This window comes from Oryza sativa, chromosome 9 (genome assembly GCF_034140825.1).
Source record: "Oryza sativa Japonica Group chromosome 9, ASM3414082v1".
NCBI lineage: Eukaryota > Viridiplantae > Streptophyta > Magnoliopsida > Poales > Poaceae > Oryza > Oryza sativa.
In genome coordinates, this window is record NC_089043.1 from 10490052 (window position 1) to 10516410 (window position 26359).

Below are 26359 nucleotides of genomic sequence, written 5' to 3' on the forward strand. Positions count from 1 at the left end.
AATAATAGAGTGTGATTTTTATCAATTCAATTTGCTTACTTGATGTATCATTGCCCTGTTTGATTTCTTGGCTTAGTCAATGAGGACTGAAAGTTTTTTAACAACTTTTGCGGGTTTTAGGCTCAACAAGGTTTGACAAAAACTTTTAAGAAATCAGGAACTAAGTTAAGATATCAAGCACAGCATAAATTCATCAGTATTATACAAATTGTGCCTCCATCATCATTAATCATCAAAATCATTGGTACATTAATCAGTATCAGTCTTTTCATCATCAGAATTATCAGGACCAGTCGGTCGAAGATCGGTGTCCTGAAATCTCTCAACTACATCAACTGCTATCTTATCAGCAGATTTTTGTGCATCGCTGATGAGGTCAAGAGCAGCTCCTTCGCTCGTCCCGTCTGCAAAGCCATCAATGGCATCAACGTCAACCCTCGGATAAAGAGATTTGGTCATCGCCAACGCCAGACTTGCTCCCATACTTCCAACTTCTTTGATGCTCTTGAAATATGTATCCGGAGCAACTCTCATCTTGTCGAAAATTTCAGAAGCATCAAGTGCACTCGGGCCGTTGTTATTGAAGAACATCGCTTGAACAATTGGGGCAGCAGCGTTAGCAACCTCATCCCGGGCTCCTTCAAGTTTTTTGATCTTGCCAACCAGGACGTCGAATTGAGCTTGAGATTTGATCTTGCGATCTGCATCAACAGATTCACATTAATAAGTCAGCATATGGAGGATAATAGCTTTTGAGGTATTGATTGTTGATACCTTCAACTTCCTTTAAAGTCCTTTAAAGCCATGTCTCTTTGTCTTGCCAGTTCTGCCTTGTCATTTTCCAGAATTTGAATCTGCTTCTCCAACTGAGATATCTTGGCAGCTTGCACTACATTGATTACGGTTAATCAAGATTGCAAAGATAACAGTATGAGTCAGTTGAGCAGAGTTTGTGCGTACCTTTTGATGAGCCACTCAGTTCAAAATTTGATTCCTGAAGCTCAGCGATCCGATCCCTCAGATCATGTTCATTCTTCCTGGCAAGTTCTTTCGCTTCGTGCAGTTGATTCCTGGTGGCTTCGAGGGTTCCGAGATGAGGGACTAACCTCTCTAAGGTTACCGTTTTGGCTTCGTTCCTAAGATGAATCCTCTGCAAGACAGTTTAATTAGCGCATGAATTAAATGGCAAACAAGATGGTTGAGATCAGGTACCAGAGGGCTTACATTTACGATGCGGGTTGCCTGACCAAGTGCCTTCTTCAGTAGGCATAACTCTTCGTCCTCTTTTTGTTTATTTATCACGATCCCTTGAGGCTGCATGTTGTCATCCCACCACTTGACCAGAATCGGAGGGCATGAATCCTCAGCTGCTTGTATCCGGAGGATTTCTTCTTCATCATCAATTATTGGCCCTAGTGTATCCATGAATGAAGATGAAGCAGCCAAATAAAGTCTGTTGGATCAAAATGATTTCAGATAGCGTGTCTACCTGTGATGATTCCCGGTCGGGGACGAGTGGACTTTGGTGTCTTCACAGGAGATCTGGTTTCTGATTCACTGTCAGCATCCTTCCCGAGAGGACTGTTCGTTTGAGCTTCAACCTCGGGAATCTTTTGGCTTGGCCCTGCATCCGACTGGTTTCCAGTCGGGGGCTCCTGGTTAGCACCGACTTCAGCTTCGGCCGACTGGTTCCCAGTCGGGGGCTCGTTGCTGGGTTCCACATTGTCGGTTGCCGGTTGTTTGTCACTCGGACGATCCTCTGCAGTTGGCCCGGTTTCTTTTGAAGGGTTTGCCTCTATGTTAGCCGGCTCGGGGTCTTTTTCAGAAGGATCTATGTCAGACGGCTTCCTACGAGTTTGAGTTATGCTGTTAGTATTATTTCAACAGTGGGTATGCTGCAAGACAAGGAAGATGGCCAAATGATTTGTACCTGGAAGACTTTCTGATTTTTGGCAAAGGACGACTGGAGGTTTTCTTCTTCGGATTAGTTGGCTTCGGGGGTTTTCCGGTCGCTCCTTTGTCTCCGAGCCTTCCGGTATCATCGCCTTCCTCGTCGCTTAGAACCAGCTTCCTCTTGCGAGCATCTGACTGGCCGACTAAATCGGAAGCACTTGGTCGAGCGTCAGATCGAATTTTTGGTCCTCCACTCGCCTGACCAGTCTGCTGGCGAGGTGATTGGCGTTGAGCAATTGGAGGATCCGATTTCATCAAAGCAAATTCCTGGGCATGATATTTCGAACTTTCAATTAGCTTAACAGAGGGTAAAAGCATACTTTTGAGGAAGGTTGAAATGTTTGAGTGCATACCGGTGGAGGAGGGTTGAATGCATTGAATGGCACAACGGGCAGCAGATGTGAATAGCTGACAACAATAGCGTTTGAGAAGATCTTGTACATTCTTTCTTTCATGACCTTAAAGTCAAGAGAATCTGGATCTTCCCGATTTGGATCATGCTTGCCATCAAACTCAAAAGCTGTGCGGGATCTCTCTTTGATTGGAGCTAATCGACTTTTGATGAAGTGCCGAGTGATCTGTTCTCCCTGCAAACCTTGTTCCTTCAGTTTTAGCATGCGTTCCATTAATTCCACTGCCTGAGCAGCTTCATCTCCCATAGGCAATGAGTTCCATGTGTCCTGGTAAACCGGAGGAAGACAGCAGTACTCGGGGAGTGCGGGTTCAGGATTCTGAACATAGAACCAGTTTGCATGCCAGCCTTTGTTTGAGGTTTTGAAGGGCATGGAGAAATATTTTTGGCTTAAGGTTCCTCTAAGTTGGAAACCAGCTCCCCCAACAACGCACGGTTTGCTTTTGTTTGGCTGGGGCTTGAGGAAGAAGATGTGGCGGAACTAGGCGAAATGAGGCCTAATGCCTAGAAAAGCTTCGCAAGCATGGATAAAATTAGCAATATGCACTATGGAGTTTGGATTCAAGTGATGCAAGCTAATCCCGTAGAAGTTCAGAATCCCCCGGAAGAATCTTGAGGTTGGAAGAGAAAATCCGCCATAGAAGAAATGAGCAAATACCACGATTTCGTGTGTGTCGGGGGTCGGGAATGCTTCGCCGAACGCCGGTCGCCACCCAATAATCTCCTTCGCTAGGAGAACGCCGTGCGCCACCATCTCCTTCAGATTATCTTCTGTCACATCGGAGGGTGCCCACTGACTCTCGAAGCTTTCTCTTTCTTCCGCCATGAATGTGAACTGGATGGTTTAATTTGGTCCGAGATATGGCTGGAGAGGAATGGGAAATCGGAGTGGTGGACGCGGGGAGAAATTTCGTGAAGTTTTTGAGGGTGGGTTGGAGCAGATTGATGAACCCTAGTTTCGTCGGCGCGGTTCTGTACTATAGCACGGAGTGGGGAATGGCGAGAGTCTCGGCGGGGAAGACGAAACGACGTTTGGACTTTGGTGTTTTTAGGGTATCGGGAGTACTAATGGGCCTGGGCCTGTACAGTACTTCAGCCCAATTATGTTTTCAGCGTGGCCCGTTGTGATCCCTAGGGACTTAGGCGCTTTTTGCTTTGGCAATATGTGCTCACAATGATGCGGCCCGATGCTGTTAAAATCCTTTTTAACGCGATTCAATAATTCTTTGGAATTATTATGATGCACATGAAAAGGTGCCCGACAGAAAGGTGTTATACCATTTTTGTAAGCTTTTTTTTTCAACTTTTCCGTCACATCGTTCCAATTTCAATCAAACTTCCAATTTTAGCGTGAGCTATAATTTTCAAAAGTCGGCGGCAGATTCTTTTTTTTAAGTAACACTGTTGGAATCGAAGCTGCCAAGGCACCTACTTAGGCCGAGTTTAGTTCTAAACTTTTTTTTTCAAACTTCCAACTTTTCCATCACATCAAAACTTTCCTACACACACAAACTTTCAAGTTTTCTGTCACATCGTTCCAAGTTCAACCAAACTTCTAATTTTGGCGTGAACTAAACACACACCCTTGGTTTCTAAACCATGGCCTTATTTAGTTCCCAACTTTTTCTTCAAACTTCCAACTTTTCCGTGACATCAAAAACTTTCCTACACGCACAAACTTTCAACTTTTCCGTCACATCGTTCCAATTTCAATCAAACTTCTAATTTTGGCGTGAACTAAACACACCCTTAATGAAGTTTTCGGGTGTATTCCCTTTGGTGCTAAAACTAATCAATTTTTGTAATGCTAAATTTGGCAAAGTTTGGTTATGCCAAAAATTGGTAAGGAAGATGTATGTGGGGTTTTTTTTTTTTTGGTTTAGTGCCTTATACAATTCTTATATTTTTTGAAGAACAATATCTTTCCCATTATATGCATTTATATGGTACTTCCCCGTTTCATATTGTACGTACTAGTAAGTTATTTTACTTTTGTCCAAAATTAAATTTCTTTACGCTGAGTTTTGAAGGATCATTTGAGCTCAACAACTTAGCGACATGCAAAACGAGATGAGCCACTAGCACATGATTTATTGAGAAATAGATTAATATGAATTCTTTTAAAAGCACTTCTATGTAGAAAAATTTTACACGAAACGCACCGTTCAACAGTTTGGTAAACATGCGTAAGGAAAAAATTTCAGCCCAAGTACTCCTTCAAATTCAGCCTTAGTTTTAACCGAGTTTGTAGAAAATACATCAAATTACTTTTATTTAATCCACTATATGAAATATGTTTTGATAGTAAGATTATTTATAATTGTAGATATTGGTACATTTTTTATATGCTTGTTTCAAGAAAAAAAAGTTTGGCTCAGAAAAATACTAAAAAGATGATGATTAAGTTGTTGCATGTAAAACGAGAAATCCATTACCACATGATTAATTAAGTTTTAATTATTACAAATATGACAAATGAATATATTTGATATTTTAAAGCAATTTCTCTATAGAAAGCTATCGTACTAACATCTAGTAGTTTGAAAAACATGGTAATGGAGACATAGGCAAAATCTGAATGTTAATAATCAGAAAAGATCAGAAAAGTGGCGTACCTTTTCCGCGGAGAACAGCAGCATGCATGGCAGTTTGGCCATCCGGGCCACAGAAGGATATGCGATTGGGAGCTTTAGCAATAACTTTGTGTGTATCTCCTCTACAATCTTTGTGTGCCCTAGCAGCACGGCGAGGTACAACGGCGACGTGCCGGTGCCGCTGCGAGGGACGCAGACCAGCTCAGGATCGTCCTCCAAGAGCTCTCTCATCATGTCGACGCTGCCGAAGCGGATCGCCCCGGGCAACGCCGTCTCCCCGGTCTTGTTTTCTCTTCTCAGCATCGCCGCCGTCGCCGCCGCCGCTGATCCATCGGCGGTACATTTTCTCAGGTGGATGAGCTTCCTCACCACGGCCAGGTTCCCGGCCGTGGCGGCGGAGTGCAGCGGCGTGTCGCCGTTGCAGTTGGGCGTGACGAGGAGCTCCATGGCCCTGCCGCTGCGGCATATGATATCCGCGCTCTTGAGGAAGTTTTCTGCGTCGTCGGAGCCGGAGGCAGCCACCATGTGGAGGGCGGTGTCCCCCTGGTATGTGAGCCGTGTCAATGGCGATAGTATGTGCTCGTCGCCGTCGCTGGGTATGATCTGCAGGCCGCGTGGGCAGCCTTGGCGGTGGCTGGTGCTGGCAGTCCCTGAGCAGAAGACGGTTGAGCTCCTGGCAATCGCCGGTGCGTGAGGCCTTCAACAACGAGCAACACAAGGACGACGACGACACGGCGGCGTACTGGTCGGAAATTATGTTCGCCTTGCCTTCTGATGCCATCGCCATTGCCATATTGGCCTTAAGCTTGCCGTCGATCGTCAGTGCACGTATAGTACGTGCTATATATATAAGTGACTATTAGTCTGTCCCAAAAAAATCAAACTCAGATTCATAGTTAAGATTGGGCTTTTTTTTTAGAACGGAGGGGTACGTACTCATATAAACTGTGTGCTGTAAACTTTTCTATCTCCTTTTTTTAATAAAATTGGTAGAGCTTCTGCTCTTATCCCTCGAAAAAAAAAACTACGTAATCTCGTATAGTACGTAGTCACGTGATACATTGGAAAAAAAAAAGACAAGGAAGATGACTAGCTGTTGACTGGGTGAGTGGGTACCTGAGTGGTGACTGCCAAATGGGGCCGGGGCAGGGGTGGGGTGGGGCCGGGGGGGTGCGGGGGGAGCGGATTCTGTGCAGACCAGCTACAAATCCGACGTCGTGCACACCTGATTCAGATACGCGCGACGCGTGGACGGCCGAGCCATCTGACGGCATGGGTCCAGACGCGTGGAACCCGGATTCGCTTCGCTAGTTAATTTGTAGGGATCGAACGTTGACACGTTGTGGACTCGTTCCTAGCAGAAACGACGCCTTCCGATCAAACATCGGCAACCACAGCCAAAATCGAGGGACGCTGTGTTACACTGAATGTTCAGGCGGTATTGTTTCATAATGTTCCAGATTTGACCTTTGAAGATTTCAGATTACAAGATTTTCTGGATTTGACATTTGAAAGGAACCAGACAAACAAAGAGAGCTGGAGCCAGAAAATCTTGATGCATAGGGGTAAGCTAATAAGAGCTCAAATATTTATATAAATTACATAGCATTTTTTAGAGTAAATTTCACTTTGGGCTAGTTTTAATAGCCAAAGTTTCACTATGGACCAGGCCTAGGCCCATATTTTCACATAACACCAGGTAATATGACCTTCCATTGCACTTTGGACCAGACTGCACTGATTTGGGCCGCCACGTCGTCTTCAGCCCAATCCACGTGAGCAGCAGCTGGTAGACTCAGTTCACGGAAGAATCATACGAAGCAGCCGAGACACGACGTGTATAAAACTAGAGCCGGCCTCCTCCGCTCGAGAGAAAACTAGCGCAACACAGAAGGCTGGGTGCCTCGTCGCCGCGGCTGCCGCGTCCGCCACCATCGCAATCGCCACCGTCGTCGCCGTGTCTGCCACCATCGCCGTCGCCGCCGTCTTCGCCGCGGCTGCCACCATCTCCATCACCGCCGCCGAGGGGACTACACAAGCTTGCACGATGGGAGCACTACTCAGCAGCCATCAGGTGATCCAGTTTACCACCCTTGATCCATCTCTAATGCCAACTTTAGTGATTCCCGGTGAATTGGTACCTCAAGCAGGTTGCAGTAGCAGTGGAATCGAGCAACTCGAATTGGTCGAATCGAGGGGTGAATGTTGAATCGCCAATAATCTCGTGTGCATCAAGCATGTCCTTGTCCGTTTCGTGTACAGACAATGTGCCAATCGATTCTATGATTAAGAAGATGCAGGATGCAAGGGTAAGTTAGGGTTAGGGATTTATTTGGGGGTTGTTTAATTAGGGTAAACCTGAGTACGTTTTGGTTGAAATAGATTGATTTGTGTGTATTTGGGTGGCTAAGCAATGGAATTTCGTCCATATTGAGTGCAGGAGTATGAAGTCGACCAGTTGCCAGAGTACAAACATGACCCCGATTATCATGATACAGATTTAAGATGCTTGTGTCAAAGAAGGCCAGCCCGTCGAGTTGCGAGTTCAGGAGTTAACACAGGGAGACGGTTTCTAGGCTGCCCCAAAAACGTAGTACTGTGCCATTCGATGCATGTGCCTTTATTTTCCATAGCTTGTCATATTGAGGCAAAAGTCAATTAATGCATATTACAGAGGAAGCTTTCAGTAATGTCCTTAATTTATCTATTATTTGAACAAAACAGGTGAAATAATCTTTACTTATGCCAAAATGTTGATCCATTTGTACTTTATTTAAGTCATCTACCTAGATATCTTAATATTGTGTGAAAACTGATTTTATCAGCATGTGTTTTATGCAGTGGGTTAAGTGCCATTTTGTTAAATGGGTGGATCCTGAATGGGATGAGCTGGCCGCAAAAACAATTTTATATCTTAGTGAGAGAAACATTGTGCTTCAGAAGTCGCTCGATGATGTGAACAAAAGTTGGATGTCTTTGTACGCGAGGAAGATGCGCGAGGATGACCTCTGGAGCCGCAAGTTAGCCGATGCAAGGATCAATCATGTCAATGACCTAGATAAGATCAAGTCAATTGGTGATGACCTAGCCAAGATCAAGTTAATTGGTCTTGTTGTGATGGTAACCCTTTTTGTAAGTGCTGTTGCTAAGTTGTTTGTGACTCTGTAGTCTGAAGGACATCACGTAGAGTAGTTGTTTGTGATATGGTCCTTTGGTAATGTGGTTCTTTTGTAGTACGATCAGTATGCTGGTGAACTTGTAGTTTGTAAGTATGAAGGGATGGTGACCTTGTAGTTTGTAAGTATCAAGGACATCCCATGGCCAGTTGTGATCTGATCGTTTTGGTAATGTGTTCTTTTGTAGCCCAGCCTTGATAGATAGGAGCTGCTTGGAAATGTAATGATAATACTATGGTCAGGATATTATTATCTCTTGAATATAATGTGGATAGTATGAAGTTGACTGTTTTGTCCTCAGACTAAACCATCTTTTTTTTAGAACTTACCAACTTTATTAAGCTAGAAGCAAAGTACATGGTTTAAGGTAACATCTCCAAAGAGATTGGAGAATAGCATCTCCATTGTAGGACAAGACGTTGAAATTTTCTGAAGATTATGATCTACATGAGTTACTGCCAAAAGGTGAGACAAAAAATGTCTTGAATAGCTGAAAAGGAACTGATTGATCCATAGTCAAAATTAAGACCTGAAAAAAACCAGGTTAGTTTGGCAAATTGACATTGAAAGAACAGATGGATATCATTCTCTGGTAGATTACACTTGGAGCATTTATTCTCAATCCCTGTAATACAAAAGTTAAGAGCAGCTGCAGTTACTGAACCGTGAAGGAAAAAAAAATCAACCACTGAGAACCTTTAATATATGAGCAACTTAACATCTACACAAGAGTAGCATCCAAAACTGTAGGTGCAAGGGTGTGCCTCTAATGGTTTAGATGACACAGGGAGTGCTCAAATTGACATCAAGGATTCATGGCTAAAGCTATATAACTGCAAGTCCACAAAAGTGTACTGCATTACATATGTTGAGCAAAATAGAAGGAGCAAACCCGCATGAAGCACTCAATCCTATTTTAACAATTTAAGGTTGACAATACAATATAGCAGAGTACTATTACAATATATTAGAAGTCTATAGTTATATAACTACTAGGATTTTAGTTTATCATTGTAACTATAAACCAAAAGGCCTATACAAGTACTACAGCCCGCACTATCTTATGTACTCCAAAACAAAGGCCAATTCACATATATACATCTTTGCTCCTAGACTTCTGTTGAGACAAAATAAATTGCGACATCACTGTGTTGAGAACCAGGTGTTCAATCTGCCCCTGCCCCTCCCTCTTGCACTTGGTCGGCCCCTGGCACTACCCCTGCCACCAATCATGCCAAGAGAAGGAGCCTCGTTTGAGTTTTCATGGGACGAAGATGCAGCCCCACGTTTTCTTGCCTATACAACAGAAAAGATTAGTTGTTTATATAAAAATTGGCCGCAAAATTGATAAAGGTCAAACTAACCTTAATGTTTGCTGCCCTAAGTTGAAGATCAGGCCTGAGAGGTTTTCCACAAGTACGATATGTGTGTCCATCTCTTCTACAGTTTGAGCATGCACTGGTAGTCTTCCTCGCTAGTCCTTGCACCCTAGGACCCTCATCTGGTCCTCTACGTCGACTTTTCTTTGGGCTTCCAACATGTTTGTCAAACTTTGGTGGATCAATATCATATCAGGTGAATCTATTTTTGTCCAGCTATGCTCATCAGGGACTAGATAGATAACTGCAGTATATGTTCTCATATAAGCATCCTTCCTAAAATAATCAGCGACATAATCTTCGGGTGTATGCCCTTGTATAAAGCACAAACAGCATGTTTGCAAGGAATTCCTGTTAGTTGCCATTGGTGACATGCACATGTCCTTGCATTTATGTCCACTGCGAAAGATCTATCTGAGCAATGAACTTCCCAAGTAGTTAAGTAAGACTGATAACTCCAGCAATATCTTGCATGATTCTTCTCCATCTCTAGTTTTCCTGCCACAATTGGTGTAATCTCCCACTGTACAGCATCCCCTCCTTGCCTCTTTAAAGATAATCTTACCATTACTTTTCTCCTTATGTGTTCGACCATAGTGACAATGGGTTTGTCCCTTGCATCTAGAATATATTTATTGAACACCTCACTCAAATTATTGACAACTAGGTCTGACTTTGCTTTAGGTGAGAAAGCATGCCTACTGAAGTGTTCCTTGCCAATTGCAATAAGCCATTCCCAAGCTTTCAAGTTCAATTTTTTTAGTCTTCCATAGCTTTATCATAGTCCCACACAGTTGTGGCATAAACTGCAGCATCAACAAAACCCTTGTATTTCTCACCTCTCCAACCTTTGTTGCCCATATTTTACAACAAATGCCTTTTACAATATCTATGCTCGCTGTCAGGAAAAACAATTGGGATTGCATTCATAAGGCCCTACAAAGTAATAAGATCATTTTTATTGAAAGAATATCATTACTTAACGAGAAATGATTTTAATCTAGACATGTAATGTACCTTCTGCCTATCTGACATGAAGGTCCAACCACTATGTTCTTCTCCGGATCCAATTGCACACTTCAACATTTCTAAGTGTCCTCTTTTCCGACAACTGCAAATGCAATTGGGAACATGTTGTTATTCCCATCCCTTGCTGAAGCTACCAACACCTGTGCACCATTTGTTAGCTTCACAAAACAACAATCAATACCTGAAATTTACAGTCATTTATATATTAGTACAGAAAGACATCATACAAAGGTAGGTCATAAATTACTTACAAATACTATTAACTCACTTATGAAAGGCCTGCAACCATTTATAAAACCTTCTTTATGAGCACTGAAACATATGAATAGTCCACTAAATCTTGGTGCTAATCCTAAAGCATCTCTATTGATGGTTGTCACCACTGCTGTAGTGCCTGGGTTGGTGTCAGTTAATGTTTGCAAATAGTCTCTAATCCTCTTGTATTGCTTTTCTTTATTGCCCAGAACCTTCTATGTAGCCTTTCTCCTTGCTCTATAAGCCTCACTTTTTGATATGTTTGTGCCTATTTCCCTTAGACATCTGGCCATGAAAGCTTCAACCTTCCAATTTGGATCACTCCGAAAGTCATCCTCATATCTTTCGCTTAGCCATGTGCTGTCAACTCGGGTGCAGTTTCTATGACTTGGACATGTGTGGGGAGCAATCATCTCTCTAACCATGAATGTTTTCTCGCTCCCAACTTGTGAAGAAATCACACTTAACCTTATCTTGACTACACTTCACTTTTATCCTATCAGCTTTATTCCTTGTGTACTTATAATCCCTCCCTTTTACAATGTGGTACGACTTCAAAGCCTTTCTAAATTGTCCTGCGTCGGTGAAACACATGCCCTTGCACAATTGGCTTGTGTCCATCATATTGCTCTCGTCAAAATAAGTCCTCTGAACTTGAATTCCTTTTCCTCTCCTCCTTTTCCCTGGTGGTGGTTTGTTTTCTTCGTCTGTATCACATTCAAGTGTGCTCAATCCACCATTCTCACTAGGTGGATCAGACAGCTCACATGACATATCGTCCATGTCTGCAACACCCAAAACTACATCAACGTCCTCAGGGGTATACAAATCATCAATATCAGTGTCACCCTCACAATGGGTCATTGGATCTTCCCTCTGCCTCTTCATCTCATTTAGTTTCTCAACATAATCGACCTTTTCTTGTTCATGATCTGTGTCATCACTTGAAATGCTATGTTGGTCGTCCGCCACGCCTATCATTTCAGGGTTGTAATCAATGTTATCTTCCTGCAGAGATGACCCTGCAATGACCTCAACATTATCAATTTTTAGAGGAGAAAAGGGTGTTCTCTGAATTGCCTTGAACAAGTGTAGATCAGCCATCTTGCTCTTGTCATTCTCCATGATCATGTCCTTCACATGTGTTTCACCTTCAATCTTGGTCAAAGTGCCACGACAGTATGTATCGCTACTTGTGAAAAATAAGTCATCACTTGCTTCATAACCCTCTGTTTCCAGTAGCCTGATCAAGTTGGAGTAGCATATATTATCTCTCTCTTAGGGATGGCAATGGGGCCCTGAACCCTGATACCCGGTGGGGAAATCATCCATTAGGGGGTGTAGATGAGGCTAAATTAGCCCCCATGGGGCTCTAAATGGCTGAAAAAGACCCCCATCGGGTGGAGCGGGTTTGGGAACGGTCAGCATGTCCCCGTCCCCGCATACCCATGGGGCCCCGAGTATACCACATCCCCCTATTTCACAGGTGACATGCACACAAGCCATATAGGAAATAAAGCCCAACGAGTGGCCCATCTCATGGGTGCATATAAATATTCAGAACAAACCCTAGGTCATTCTCACGTCTTGATGAATAATCCTCCCATTCAGCCGCCACATGCCTAGGGCGGTAGGGCCAGCCGATGAGCGCTCTCGGCAGTCGGCACCACAGGTGAGTATCCACACAAGCAGCCGCACAGGCCAGCCGACGCGAGCTCGGTGCCTTGGCCTCCCCGCCACGCCGCCGGCATCCACGTCGGTCTTCCATGAGGAGGCCGCCGTCGCTCCCAAGCAGGGCCAGGCATCCAGCTCGACGTTGCCGTCCTCGCCACCAAGCACTGCCCCAAGCCCAAACGCCTCAACTGCAGCATGTTCTCTTCTTTTTTTCTGGAAGCTGCAGCATGTTCAAATTTCAATCCAGCTACTTTTGTGTTGATTGATTTCATCTATTTGTGCTTGTGGGGATGGAATCGATCAACTTCCAATTGATATCTCTGTGCATCCATATGTATTACCAAATCTGTTGTTGCGTATGGATCCATTATCGGAGATTTGTTTGTTCACTTTGAATGTTGTTTTCTTATGTTATTTATGCCCCCAATTTTGTGTTTATTCTTCTCGGGTTAGGGACCCGTGGGCCCTCGGAACCCCGTACGGGGGCGGGGACGGTGAAAAAGTAGCCCCGAGGGCGGGGGCGGGGTCGGGGGATGGGCGATTTCTACCTGTCCGGGGGCGGGGACGGGGTACTATAATCCGACGGGGATGTCTCTCTATCTTTTTCTCTAAAATATCAGTGTTTGGTCCACGGTCATGTTTGAAAACTCGGAGTGTCCAATACTCACCAGCCATCCTATATCACCAACATATGTATATATATAAATGTTTTTTGCAATAATTGTTCAAGTAAATCATAGGAGAAGCTAACATATATAATACAACTTCATTTAAACCAATATAACATCGGAAATTATGTTTTAGGAAAAAAATGTTTAAATGATTAGTTTATTTTAATTTATAAGTAGTTTACTAGCCAATTAAGATACCAGTCACTTAAGTTGTTTTATTTTGTAGTAAGTACCACTAAAGACAAGAAGTCAATGCAAGGAGAAATTGTCCCAAGTACAATCTTTGCTATGTTGTGGCAATAATTCACTGTACAAGGCCTCATCTCATATCTCATCATCAGGTATATACCTGCCCTCCTTTGTTTGTTTTCAGTGTCAAAACTAACCGCTACATCTTACAACATAGTTGGTTGCAACCTTACTTGTGCAAATGCACACACATTCAGAAACTAAACTAATTCATTCAGTACACAATTGCAGAAGCTCTATTATTAGTGCATCTATGTAGTGTGTGCAATTTATGTAATAATCCTAATTAGTATTGCGTCGCATACAAAGTGCACTGATTGAACTTTGAAATGTGCTCCTTCTGGGACCAACACACAGGAGAGAAGAAGATTAAAGTAGATTACCTTTACAATCCGTGCAAGAATCAAGAATGATGGAGCCACTGCTGCTTGATGGCTACAACAGATGGCCAAATCCTGATTAGAGGAGAGCAGCCGAGCGGCCACACCACACTGAGCAGCGCTGGCAAAATCCTGATTAGGCCGACCAAATCTAAATCAGGGTAGTGCTACAGCCTGGGGGAGGGAGGGCTGCCATCTGCTGAGTGGGTGGCGGCGCTGCCGGCTGCGCGGCGCTGGAACCCTCGCGGCGTCGGCTTCACGCCCTCCCGCGTGACTTCCCGCACGGTTCCTCTTGCCGTAACCATAGTTTTTCACGCCTTCTGTTTTACAGAGTTTTCCACGCATCGTGTCTCGGCGGCTCCGCAGAATTCTTTCGTGAACTAAGTCCATCAGCCGCTGCTCACGTGGATTGGGCTGAAGATGACATGGCAGCCCAAATCAGTGTAACCTGGTACAAAGTGCAATGGAAGGTAATATTGCCCGGTGTTATGTGAAAATATGAGCCTAGGAATGGTCCATATTGAAACTTTGGCTATTAAACCTGGCCCAAAGTGAAATTTACTCCATTTTTTAAGATTAAAATGGGGATTATGAAGTTAGAGCACCATCAATTTATAATACCTTCTTGGGTCATAAGGTGGGTCCAGATATTAGATAAAATTGTACTATCTCCATTCCATAATATAAGAGATTTCGGAGGGATATAACACTTCCTAGAACTACCAATAGGAAGTGTCACATCCCTCCAAATTCCCTTATAGTATGGCATGGAGGGAGTACAATGTATATGGAAGATGAGACATTAGTCTGGGTCCCACTTAATCAACATCCATGAGAGGGGGAAAGAGGAAATGAGGGAGAAATTATTGTTATTTTTTCTCTAAAGGTAGGTCTTATGCATATGGGTAGCTTAACATAAGGACTACTATATAGACCACTCTTACAATGGTGAACCAGAATATAGACCTATAATGACTACTTTTCCTACATATAATGGTTGCCCATAGAACATCTCCAACAGTCTCTCCATCAAACTCTCCAAGTTAAATTTTGACAACTTCAACAGAAAATAGCACTCCAACAGACTCTCTACTCGGATGGTCAAGTTAAATGACTGGCCAAACTCCTCTCCCAACTGGCCAAATTTGGCCATCCAAACATACTTGCCAAACGTAGGACCCACCATCTCTCTCCTCTCTCACGCCCATCCTCCCTCTCCGACCGGCGCCGCTAGAACACACACCGTCATCGTCCCCATCTCCGCCCGTGCCTGCCGTCGTCAGCATCCCTGCCTTCGTCCACGGCCACATCCGCCGCCGCCTCTGCCCCCAGCCATCCAGCCGCGGCCGCATCTTCCCGGCGAACGAATCTTGGCTTTTTCAGCAATGATTGGATGGTTCCCCTGACCCTGAGCTCCCTGGATGGATGACGCAGAGGCAAACATCCTCGCGTCCCTCGGCCGCGTGCGCCTCTGCGACCTTGCCGGCGCCGATGGCCTCCCTTCCGACGGCTACAATGTGTGCGTGTCGGCCCCAGTCGCTGGCGCAGTACTCGGCGGCCATCGTCGAGCTGTCTCCGGCCGACGGCGCCCTGCTCGGTAATGGCCCTGCGCCCTAACCATTTTCCTCAAGCCTCTCTCACCATCTCAAACTACACACTTGCCTAGTTGCCTGTGAGAGTAGAGGGGAAGAAAAAAAAAAGAAAGAGAATAGATGAGATGAGATACCATCTCTAGTAATCTAGATGCATCTCCAACACATGGTGCGTGCTGCTCCTGGCCTCTCGTGCCATCGCCGCGTGCGTGCTGCTGCTCCCTCTCGTGCCATCGTTGCAAGCGCCGGCGGCGGGGGGAGATGGCAGCGGCCGCGGGGAGGCGTTTCTTGCCAAGGTGTAGGAGCTGCTCCACCTGCTCGTCTCGGGATCGCCGTGTCGTACTGGTTGTTCAGCCGCTGAAACGACGCCGGGAGGCGGGTGATGAGAAGGATGCCGCGGCGAATGCGGCGCAGGCGAAGGCACGACTCGCTGGGCAGGAGCTCGATCAGTGATGGACAAAGCAAGAGAAGAGGAAGATGCGAAGAAAGAGGAGGAAGGAGAAGAAAGAGGCTGGTACGTGGGTCCCAGTGAACAACTAGTTTGACTAGCCAAATCAAATGGAGAGTTGGGTATATGGATGTTTCGAGAGTCCGATTTAGAGGGGCTGTTGGAGATGCTCTTAGGCATGGGGCTCAAAAGCCCTAGCCATATGCCATATGTATTTCTTAGGACGATGCAGTGAACCATCTGAATATTTTTTTTCTTTGGATGCAGTGAACCATCCGTAAGTTTTTTTCCTAAAGAATGCCATGAACCATTTGAATAACTTTTCGATCTCACCATCCGAGTAATTTTTCGAAAGGATGCAAGGGAATCATCTGAATATCCTCAAGTTGACATTGCAGTTACGAAGTGTTGCGACTCAGTTTGTAACATTCTTATTGAGACTGTGTTTAGTTGTTTTGGCAAAAAAAAAAAATTGACGTATACGGACACACATTTGAAGTATTAAACTTAGACTAATAACAAAATAAATTACAGATTCCGCCTGTAAACTGCGAGACGAATCTATTAAGCCTATTAATCCATCATTAGCAAATGTTTACTGTAGCACTACGTTCAAATCATAGCCTAATTAAGCTCAAAAGATTCATATCACAATTTACATGTAAACTGTACAATTAGTTTTTTTATCCACATTTAATGCTTCATACATGTGTCCAAACATTTGATGTGATGGAAAAGTTGAAAGTTTAAAGGGAACTAAACATAATATAATATGAACTTAGTGTCATGTCACTAGCTCACTATACTACTTTTTTAAGAAGAGAGATGTAGCCTCTCCCATTTCCATTAGTACAAACGCATCAAGGTTCATTACATCCAGCATGAAAGGTAAAGAGAAAACGAAGAAAAAGAAACAGCCTGCTCAGTGTCAGTGATGCTATCACAAGCTCCAGAAGTCGAACTGCGTAGCAGCTACAAATTAGAGACTACAGCAAAAGCAGAACTCGAACTACGCACAAGCTCCAGGTCACTTCCAGTTTTTTCTTCATTGCTTGCATAATACTCTACTCGCATTGCCTTCCCTCTAATCTCCTCATTTGTGACTTGGTTTAGCATGCAGCAGCGTACCGTCATTGCTGTTAGGAAACCTTCCATATATGAAGTATGGAAAGTTACCATGTATACACTAATTGGGCCCACACCTAAACCTACGACACTAATTGCTGCTCATTTGATACACTTGTGGTTCAGGAGAATGAAACAATGAATGAGAAGAGTGACTCGCCCCTATATCTTATGTCTCTACTTTTGTAGACATTATGCAACCCCTCTAGACTATAGATGTAGCACAAGGGTTGCATAATACGTTATCAGCGCAACGTTCTACTGGAGACCGAGGAAGAAGAAGGGTAAGAAACTCAAGAATCCGCTTTGCATCTTGTAGATTGAATTGCAAAATCAAATTCCTTGCATCCTCTCGATTCCGTTTTTGTGGTTTTTGTTGGATTCCGTCACTACCGACTGCGAGTCGCCGGCGAATGCCGATTCACGGAGTTATACCACCGGCCACCGACTGCCACACACGGCGCCGGCCCGAGCCACACCCGTACTCACAATTGCCACTGGCCGCGCTGTCCTGGTTGCCACCCCGCCGGCCGTTGAGGCTTCGCCCCGCACTGGGGCTGATCTTTATAAGCCATCCTATTCTTCAAAACCAATCCTATCGGATGGCTACAAAACCAGTCTTGGCTTTATAGCCCATCATTCGAGAGCAAACCTTCTCTGGTGGTATTAGTGAAAACCCATACCTCCATCTTCGGGACTTTGAGCTAGTGTGTTCATGCCTATCCATTATAGGCATGGCACATGAAACTCTAAAGTGGAAATTGTTTTATTTTTCTCATAGAGATAAAGCGAAGCAATGGTACACTCTGTCAGTCAAGAAATTCCATGGTGAATAGGAGGAGCTAAAGTGCACATTTTGTCTTACTTTCTTTCCATTAACCCGTGTAATTAATCTTCGATTATACATCCTTTATTTCCGACAAAACGAGAAGGAATCTCTCGGAACAGCCTAGGCTAGGTTCTCACAGTTAACTCAGTCTAGCCTAGACTTGTCTCTACCCGAGCATGTGTTGTTACAACATTTTTGGTATGGGTTAGACAAGTAATCTACTACATATCTCTATATTTCCGCCAGAGGATCGTTTGCACACAAGACAACCGCTGAAGAAAGAGAACTCCTAGATCTCATCTTAGAAAACGATTCTTTCTGCTGAAGCGAAATCATCCCGGAGGTCGTGATTATCCATGAGAAACCTCTGCACGTGGAGTCGGAACCCGACTCAACTGCCGAATCCTCATTCCAGTCACAGGAGCCAGAGGAAGAAGAAATTCATCCTCCAGAAATTCCATTCCAATTCGAGGAAGATCTTTTCGAAGATTATGGGAACACCTTGAATTATACCTGCGAGAAGAGACCACCGACCAAGGACAATTATGATGAACCTCTCAATAAAGCTATGCTTAAAGAGACGGTGAAGAAGTTGACCACCATCATGAGTAACGAATGGTTGAGGGAAGGAGAGCTCTCCTCTGAAGCAATTCAGATCCGTTGCCCCTTCTTAACCGTTACGTGTCTTATTGGAGGAAATTTGGTCCGTGCTCTCTATAATCCCTCTATTGGTGCCACTGTTATGTCTGTAAGCTTTGCATTTGATTGCTTAGGGGACAGACCATTGGAACTAACCATCTAAACCTTCTGAATTTCCACAAACTCTGCGACCGAAGGTTTAGTGATTATCTCTGGAGTGCCCACACGGCACAACAACGTTAAGGCTATCTTAGATTTTCATGTATTCGAAATCTCTGATTTCGACGTACTCATAGGTCATCCCATAGAGAAACTCATAGATGTACCCGAAACTGGTGTCCTCAACTTGAAAATAGAAATAATCATCAGCTTCGTCCCTGTGTTGCAATCGACCAATTGTTTAATGGAGCCTCTTCCTATTCCCGAGCCAATTAAGGAAGTGCTGGCCATTTCCCTATTCAAGCCCCTAGAGTCTACTCTCGATGAATCGATCGAAGAATTCAATAAAGAGGAAGATGAACCTGGAGAAACGATTGATCTGCCAAAAACAGATCAGCCATCACGAATCCCAATTGAGCTAAAGCCCTTACCTTCAGGCATGCACTATGCTTTTCTGAACGGTGATACGAAGTCTCCAGTCATTATAAGTGACAAACTCTCTGAGAGGGAGACGACCTGACTTATCGCCGTTTTAGAAAAGCATCGTGCTGCTTTTGGCTATTCCTTCCAAGATTTAAAAGGCATCAGTCCGACTCTTTGCACTCATCGCATTCCCTTAGACCCGTCTTGCACACCATCTAGGGAACCTAAGAGGAGGCTAAATAATGCCATGAGAGAGGTCATTAAAAAGGAAGTCTTGAAACTCTAACATGCCGAGATTATCTATCCCGTATCATATAGTGAGTGGGTTAGCCCTGTCCAAGTAGTGCCTAAGAAGGGAGGAATGAAGGTTGTTGAAAACTCGAACAATGAGTTGATTCCACAGCGAACCATCATGGGATGGAGGATATGTATTGACTATAGAAAACTCAGCAAAACTATTAAGAAAGATCACTTCCCGCTGCCTTTTATTGATGAAATGCTCGAGCTGTTGGCGAACCATTCTTTCTTTTGTTTCCTTGATAGGTATTCTGTTTATCACCAAATCCCCATCCATCCCGATGATAAAAGTAAGACCACGGTCACGTGCCCATACTGAACATATGTATACTGAAGAATGTCATTTGGGTTGTGCAATGCACCTGCGTCATTTCAAAGATGCATGATTGTTATTTTATCCGACATGATCGAGGATATCATGAAAGTCCTCATGGACGATTTTTCAGTCTATGTTAAAACTTTTGATCATTGTCTGGAGAACTTAGATATGGTCTTACAAAGATGTCAAGAAAAAGACTTGGTACTGAATTGGGAAAAGTGCCACTTCATGGTTCATGAAGGAATAGTCTTGTGACATCTAATCTCCGAAAAGGGAGCTGAGGTAGACAGAGAAAAAATCAAAGTAATTCGATAACTCCCACCTCTTGTCAATGTCGAGGGAGTCCGTAGCTTGCGGGGTTCTATATGTGCTGCATAAAGGATTTCTCCAAAATCACTAGACCCCTAAATGCCTTACTAGCTAAGGGTGTTTCGTTTGACTTTGATGATGAGTGTCTAAAATCCTTTAAAATCCTCAAGGAATCACTCATCTCAGCACCAATCATCCGACCCTCTGATTGGTCGCTGCCGTTTGAAATCATATGCGATGCTAGTGATTTTGTAGTAGGAGCTGTCCTTGGGAAAACTAAGGATAGAAAACACCATGCTATTGCATATGCTAGTAAAACTTTGACTGGAGCTCAGCTTAATTATGCTACAACTGAAAAGAGCTCCTAGTTGTACTGTTTGCCATTGATAAGTTCAGGTCGTATTTAGTGGGAGCTAAGGTAATAGTATACACTATAGCCATGCTGCACTAAAATACCTGCTCACTAAAAAAGATGCAAAACCTCGGCTAATTAGATGGATTCTTCTACTCCAAGAATTTGACATAGAAATTTAGGACAAAAAGGGAGTGGAGAATTTTTGTTGCAGATCATTTGTCGCGTATGCAAATAACTAACATGTAGGAGCTACCGATAAATGACTATCTGCAAGACGACATGCTGTTAAAAGTCATACTCTAACCCATGGTATGCAACCATCATCAACTTCATGGTCGCGGGCATGTGCCACCGGGAGAAAATAAGAAGAGGTTGATCTACAAGAGCCGCACGTACTTGTGGGATGCACTTTACCTTTACAGAGTCTGTTCAGATGGTCTACTACGGATATGCGTTCCGGTAGATGAAGGCATGAAGATCATTGAGAAGTGTCGTGTTGCCCCATATGAAGGTTACTATAGAGCATTCAGGACACAAGCAAAGATCTGGCAGAGTGGATTCTTTTGGCCAACAATATATGATGACACAAAATAATTCATTCGGAGATACCCAAGGTGCTAGAAGCATGGAGGGATCACTGCTCGGGATGGGATGCCACTGACATACAACCTTCAAGTCGAGCTATTTGATGTATGGGGGCATCGACTTCATGGGACCCTTCCCAAAGTCCTATGACTGCGAGTATATCCTGGTGGCCATTGACTACGTGTCAAAGTGGGTAGGGTCGCAGATGGCAAGCACGCCCGCCGGATGTTCCACGAGATTATCTTCCCTCGTTTTAGAACTCCGCGGATGGTGATAAGTGACAGAGGGTCTCACTTCATTGATAAGACTTCCGAAGCTTTTTGCAAGAACTTGGGGCTCAACACAACATTGCCACTCCATATCATCCCCATAAAAGTGGACAGGCAGAAACGAGTAACAAATAAATCAAGAATATTCTGTAGAAAATTGTCAACGAGATTTTCATGAATATTATGCTCGGTATTAATGAAATTAATATTTTTGTACTAAATCAAAAAAGAAAAACAATGCAAAAGCAATAATATATATACAACTACAACTTTAAAACAGAAGCATTTTGTTATAGATATTTGTTTCCAATAATCTAGTATCGTGGACCTTTAGTGTGTTACGTAAGGGGAATAGATGGTTCAACAGGTACCAGCCCAATAGTAGAGGAGACTTAATAAAACTCGTATACAATATCCCTAAATTTCTTGTAATCTGAAACAAATATCATGGACATCATAATGAGAGAGAAAAATACAGATGAAATGCAGATGAAACAGAGTTTATATAGGTTGTTACTAAAACAGCATGATCTTGCAAATAGTCACAGCTGCAAATTTCACAGTAACACTAAATTTTAAGTACATGGCAAACCTGGGACAAGCAAAACTGTTGACACAAAAAAAATTAATGATGGCACGAGCACTCATCTCAACTATCGATAGTTCAAACAATCCTGAGATAATATTAGAGGGCGCATCAAACATAGAGTGATCTTGAAATGGGAGGCTAATTGGCTATGGAGAATAGGAATTCCACTGACCGCTACTTTATCATAAATCTCCAGTCGCCGTGGCCTTCAAAAGCCATGTTTGTCCCCTGTTAGGATCTGGCATGGACACAAATCACTTTGCAGTAGAATGCAATTCCATCATTGATCCGCTCAATTTCTGTAGTAGAAAGTAAGCTACCTATGCCAGATCTACACAGACAAAAGCTCACAATATTTGACACCGTTGACTTTTTAATACGTGTTTGACCATTCGTCTTATTTAAAAAATTTAAATAATTATTTATCCTCTTCATATCATTTGATTCATTGTTAAATATACTTTCATGTACACATATAGTTTTACATATTTCACAATTTTTTTAATAAGATGAGCGGTCAAACATGTGCTAAAAAGTCAACGGTGTCAAACATTTTGAAACGGAGGGAGTAACTGCTTATATAAGCAGGAATGGACGGACAGTGCAAGTAAAGTAAGACATGAATTTTATTCAGAAGGTTGTTCTTACAAATATCGGAAATCTCCAATAGAAGTTTGTTGATAAATTGGGTTGCATACCTTCTAACTTCCAGATCTCCACACTTGTGCAAACGTGAAGATAATTCTCACTGTAAACAGGTTAACAGGGATTCGTAATCTCTATATTCCCTAGGAGACAGGGGCGGGCCTAGTCATTCAAGAGTATTCAGATGTATACCCAAGAATTTTAGACAAAAAATAAGTATATATACTATGTACTAACAAATATGCCCATGCTTTGCAACGGGAACTAGTAAAAGGGGTTAAACGTTTCATTACACTCTATTATTATTATATGTTTTTAGTTTTTTTAGTTTTACAAAAGGTAAAAGGTAAAAGACATCTGCAATGGCAAAGAAACACGCATTTTCTAGTGGAATATGAATTTTAGAAATAATTTAATATTTAAGGAAATAATAATTATTTTGACATGAAACAATCTAATCTACTGAGTGATTAAATAATTGATCATAATTTCGTATCAATTTTAAATGGCTTAAAATAGTGCCAAACAATTTTATGTAAATTTTAAAAAAATTAAATCAGTTGCTTTGAAAAATAAACTGATTAGAACCTAAGTAAGTTTCGAGGACAACTTGAGGGACCAAAACTGAACTTATCCGTGCGGACCGTACATGTGACCCAATTGTGTGGTGGCTCGGGAACGGCAGCCTGATACGGGAGAATACGCAGCCGTCCGATCTGATCGATGGTCATGATTGACCCGGACATATATATAAAAAGTCGGCAGCCCTAATCCTAACCCTAAATCATTTCCCCTCCTCTCTCTCTCAAACTACTGCGTCGGCGGCGCCTTTCCCCCTTCGCCGCTCCACCTCTCCCTCCCCACCGGCTGCCCCTCTCCCTCCCCACCGGCGGCGCCGCTCCCCTTCCCCCCCACTGGCGGCAACGTTCCACCTCCCTCTCTCCCTCCCATCTCTTCTCCCTCCGGTGGCGGTGGCAACGGCCAAGGGCCGCGGTGGCGATGGCCGAGGGCGGATGTGGCGGCCCCTCTAGCCTCCCTCCCGCGGCAGATCCGCCGGCGGCAGCCACGGGCGAATCCTGCGGCGGCAGGCGGATCCAGCGGCGGCTCCCTCCGCCCCCTCTCGCTTTCCTCCCGCGCGAAGGCAGCCTTCGTCCGTCTCGTGACGAACGGAAAAATACTAATATTTTAATTAGTTAAGATAAGATGTAGAAAGGGATAGGGATTCGATTTGTTTTTTTTACCGCATCGCATTTTTTTTCTGTGTCATATATAATAGAATTCGATTTTTTTACCATGTCACATTATTTTTTTTTCAATCGGACATATTCTTTTTTTTATTTTTTTCGCTCTATTTTTACCACGTCGACAGAATCGGATTCGTTTTTTCCCCTTTTCTTTCGCCCAGTTTTTTTCGGCCGATCAATAACCTGTATATCTAGAAGTAGATATTTTACAACATGTAAAAAAAAAGTAAGAATACAGACCACAACTTCTTTATTATTGTATTTCTGCTATTTTCACATGTCTCATGTACTAATGTAAATTCATTTAATGTACTGCTGCTATAAAATGGCATGAAAATTTATAAAGAATGGTGTGCTTCATGTTAAATATACTAAGATGTAGATGGGGATAGGGCTTTGATTTGTTTTTTTTACCGCGTCGCTTTTTTTTTAAGTGTCACATATAATAGGATTCGATTTTTTTTTACCACATCACATATAATTCCTTTTTGTTAATCGGATAGATTCTTGTTTTATTTTTTTCACCCTTTTTTTTACCACGTTGCCAGAATCAGATTCGTTTTTTCCCCTTTTCTTTCGCCCGGTTTTTCTCGGCCGAATTTTTTCGCCCGGTTTTTTCTCTCGATATTGTTCGCACAGACGACGGAAACAAAAAGACCGATCGGTTTTTTCTAAACCGAGTGCAGATAAGGTCAACCAGATCGGATCAGATCGAGGGATCCCTCGGATCGATCCCCTTTGTCGTTCTTTCTCTCCGGTTCTTGTTTTCTCCGTCGTTCTCTCTCTTTCTTGCATCTTCCTCCCTTTCTCGATCCGGCTCTTCCCTCTCGTCGATGGTCGATCCATCCCCCTCCCCGCTACGTCCATCCTCCTCCTCTCTCTCCGTCCATGCTCACCTCCTCCTCTCAAGAAACTCGTCAACAACAGAAGCCACCATAGCCGGGAGAGGCAAGGATGTACTCAACCACGGCCACTCCTCCACGGTCATTTCGCCGCCGCCGCCAGGGCCATTGACGGCTGGGAGGGCTTCCTCCTTAGCTTCCTCACCTGCTGGCTCCGCGGTGGGGCGCAGAACCAGCTGCAGCTAGAGGTGGTGGGGGAGAGGGGGTGGGAGGTTGCAGGGGAGCTGCCGCGAGACGGTGGCTCAGGGCGAGGTTGCCTCGGCGCGGATGAGTTCCAGGCGGCGGCGGTGGGCAGATCCAGCGGCGGCGGCTCCCTTCGCCCCCTCTCGCCTTCCTCCAGCGGCAGATCCGGCGACGGTGGCGGCGTCGGTAGCAGCCGCTGGCAGATCAGGCGGCGGCAAGCGGGTCCAGCGGCGGCGGCTCCCTCCGCCCCCTCTCACCTTCCTCCTGCGGTGGATCCGGCGGCGGTGGCAGTGTCGGCGGCAGCGGCGGGCGGATCCAGCGGCGAAGGCTCCCTCCGGTGGCGGTGGCAGCGGCGGCGGCGGCTGCAGATGGATAGCGTGGCGACGGCTGAGGGCGGTGGTGGCGACGGCCGAGGTCGGATCCGGCGCAGGCGAGTGAAATTTTGTGATGTAGTTTTGTAGTTGTGATGCATATTGTAGTTCTTCTTGGACGTTTATTTTGTTATTGAGTGATTTGGTTGTACCAATTTTGGGCATTGTTTCCTTTGTATCCGATTCTAAGAGGGATTGGGATTCGGGGGTTGAGGGCGAAGGCGCCCGCGAGGGACGAAGACGCCCTTCGTCCAACCTGTGACGATCGGAAAAATCCAAATATTTATATTAGTTATAGATTTCATATATGTATTCAAAACAATAAAAAGAAAGCCTTATACAGCCCAATAGGTAAACAAACCACTCATTTTAGGCCTTACCTCACCCTTTCTCATCTATTGGCCCAAGTTATTGGGCCCAAATTTCCCACTCCGCTCCCCCTCTCTTCTCTCCCTCTCAGCCCATTCCGACTCCTTGCTTCTTTGATTCTCCCCTTTCCCCTAATTCCCCAAACCCTAGCTGGAGACTGGAGACCGGAGGCCGACGGTGAAGCGCTGGTGGCCGGCGGCCGGCGGGAAGGCTGTGCAGCACGGCGTTCGGCAGCGGCAGGGCAGTGCATTGACGGACAGACACGGGCGCGGCGCGTGCGGCTTGGCTCCAAACCTGCAGTGCGCGGGGTCACGAGCGACGGGCGCGTGGTGGCGGCAGCAGTGCAGCGCGGCCGATCGGCCGCGCGGGGCAAGGCTGCACCGCCGCAGCCCGCAGGGCAGCCGCGCGTCATCTCGCCACGACGCCATTTCCCTGTCTCATCCTCTTACTCTCAGGTCTCTTTCAGACTTTCAGTAGTTCCAATGCCGCTAATCATTTGTGTTAGTTTCACTTGATCAATAGAGCTAGAATTTAGGCCGGCTTGCCATTGGTCAAGAATCCAGAGGCATTAATCCCATTCCCATATTGTTGGATTTTTAGGTCTAAAGTATGAAGAGAAAGAATGGTATTGCTCTTGAACAATTGTTCATGAATCCTAAATCAGCAATTCATGAGTCCCTTGCCTCAAACACTGCACAATTTTCAATCCTCTACTAGCCACTTAGTCGTGCGTTGCACGACTTTGGGTGCCCGTAATGTACAATCATACTTAATTTTGATTTTTTTTCTTTTCAAGAATCATACAACTTGATAAACTATTAGTTAGAATTATAGATTCAGCTCAAGCTATATTTGAACTGAAGGTTCAAATAATATGTCCAGGATCAACCTCTTACCGTATACCATCAAAAGATGATAATGTTTACTCAGCAATA

The 26359-nt window shown here is 44.3% G+C and overlaps 1 protein-coding gene and 1 pseudogene across 1 annotated transcript; both read right to left on the bottom strand.

Annotated features, from left to right (window-relative positions):
- Positions 1-249: 249 nt before the first annotated feature.
- On the bottom strand, positions 250-5406 carry LOC136351674 (uncharacterized). The gene is made up of 3 exons (XM_066303939.1): positions 4981-5406; positions 961-1150; positions 250-701 (listed from the first exon to the last, which is right to left on the bottom strand). The coding sequence occupies exons 1-3, from the start codon at positions 5404-5406 to the stop codon at positions 250-252; spliced, it is 1068 nt and encodes a 355-aa protein (XP_066160036.1).
- A 5196-nt stretch (positions 5407-10602) lies between these two features.
- Positions 10603-25852, bottom strand: LOC136351675 (uncharacterized; annotated as a pseudogene).
- Between the last annotated feature and the right edge of the window lie 507 nt (positions 25853-26359).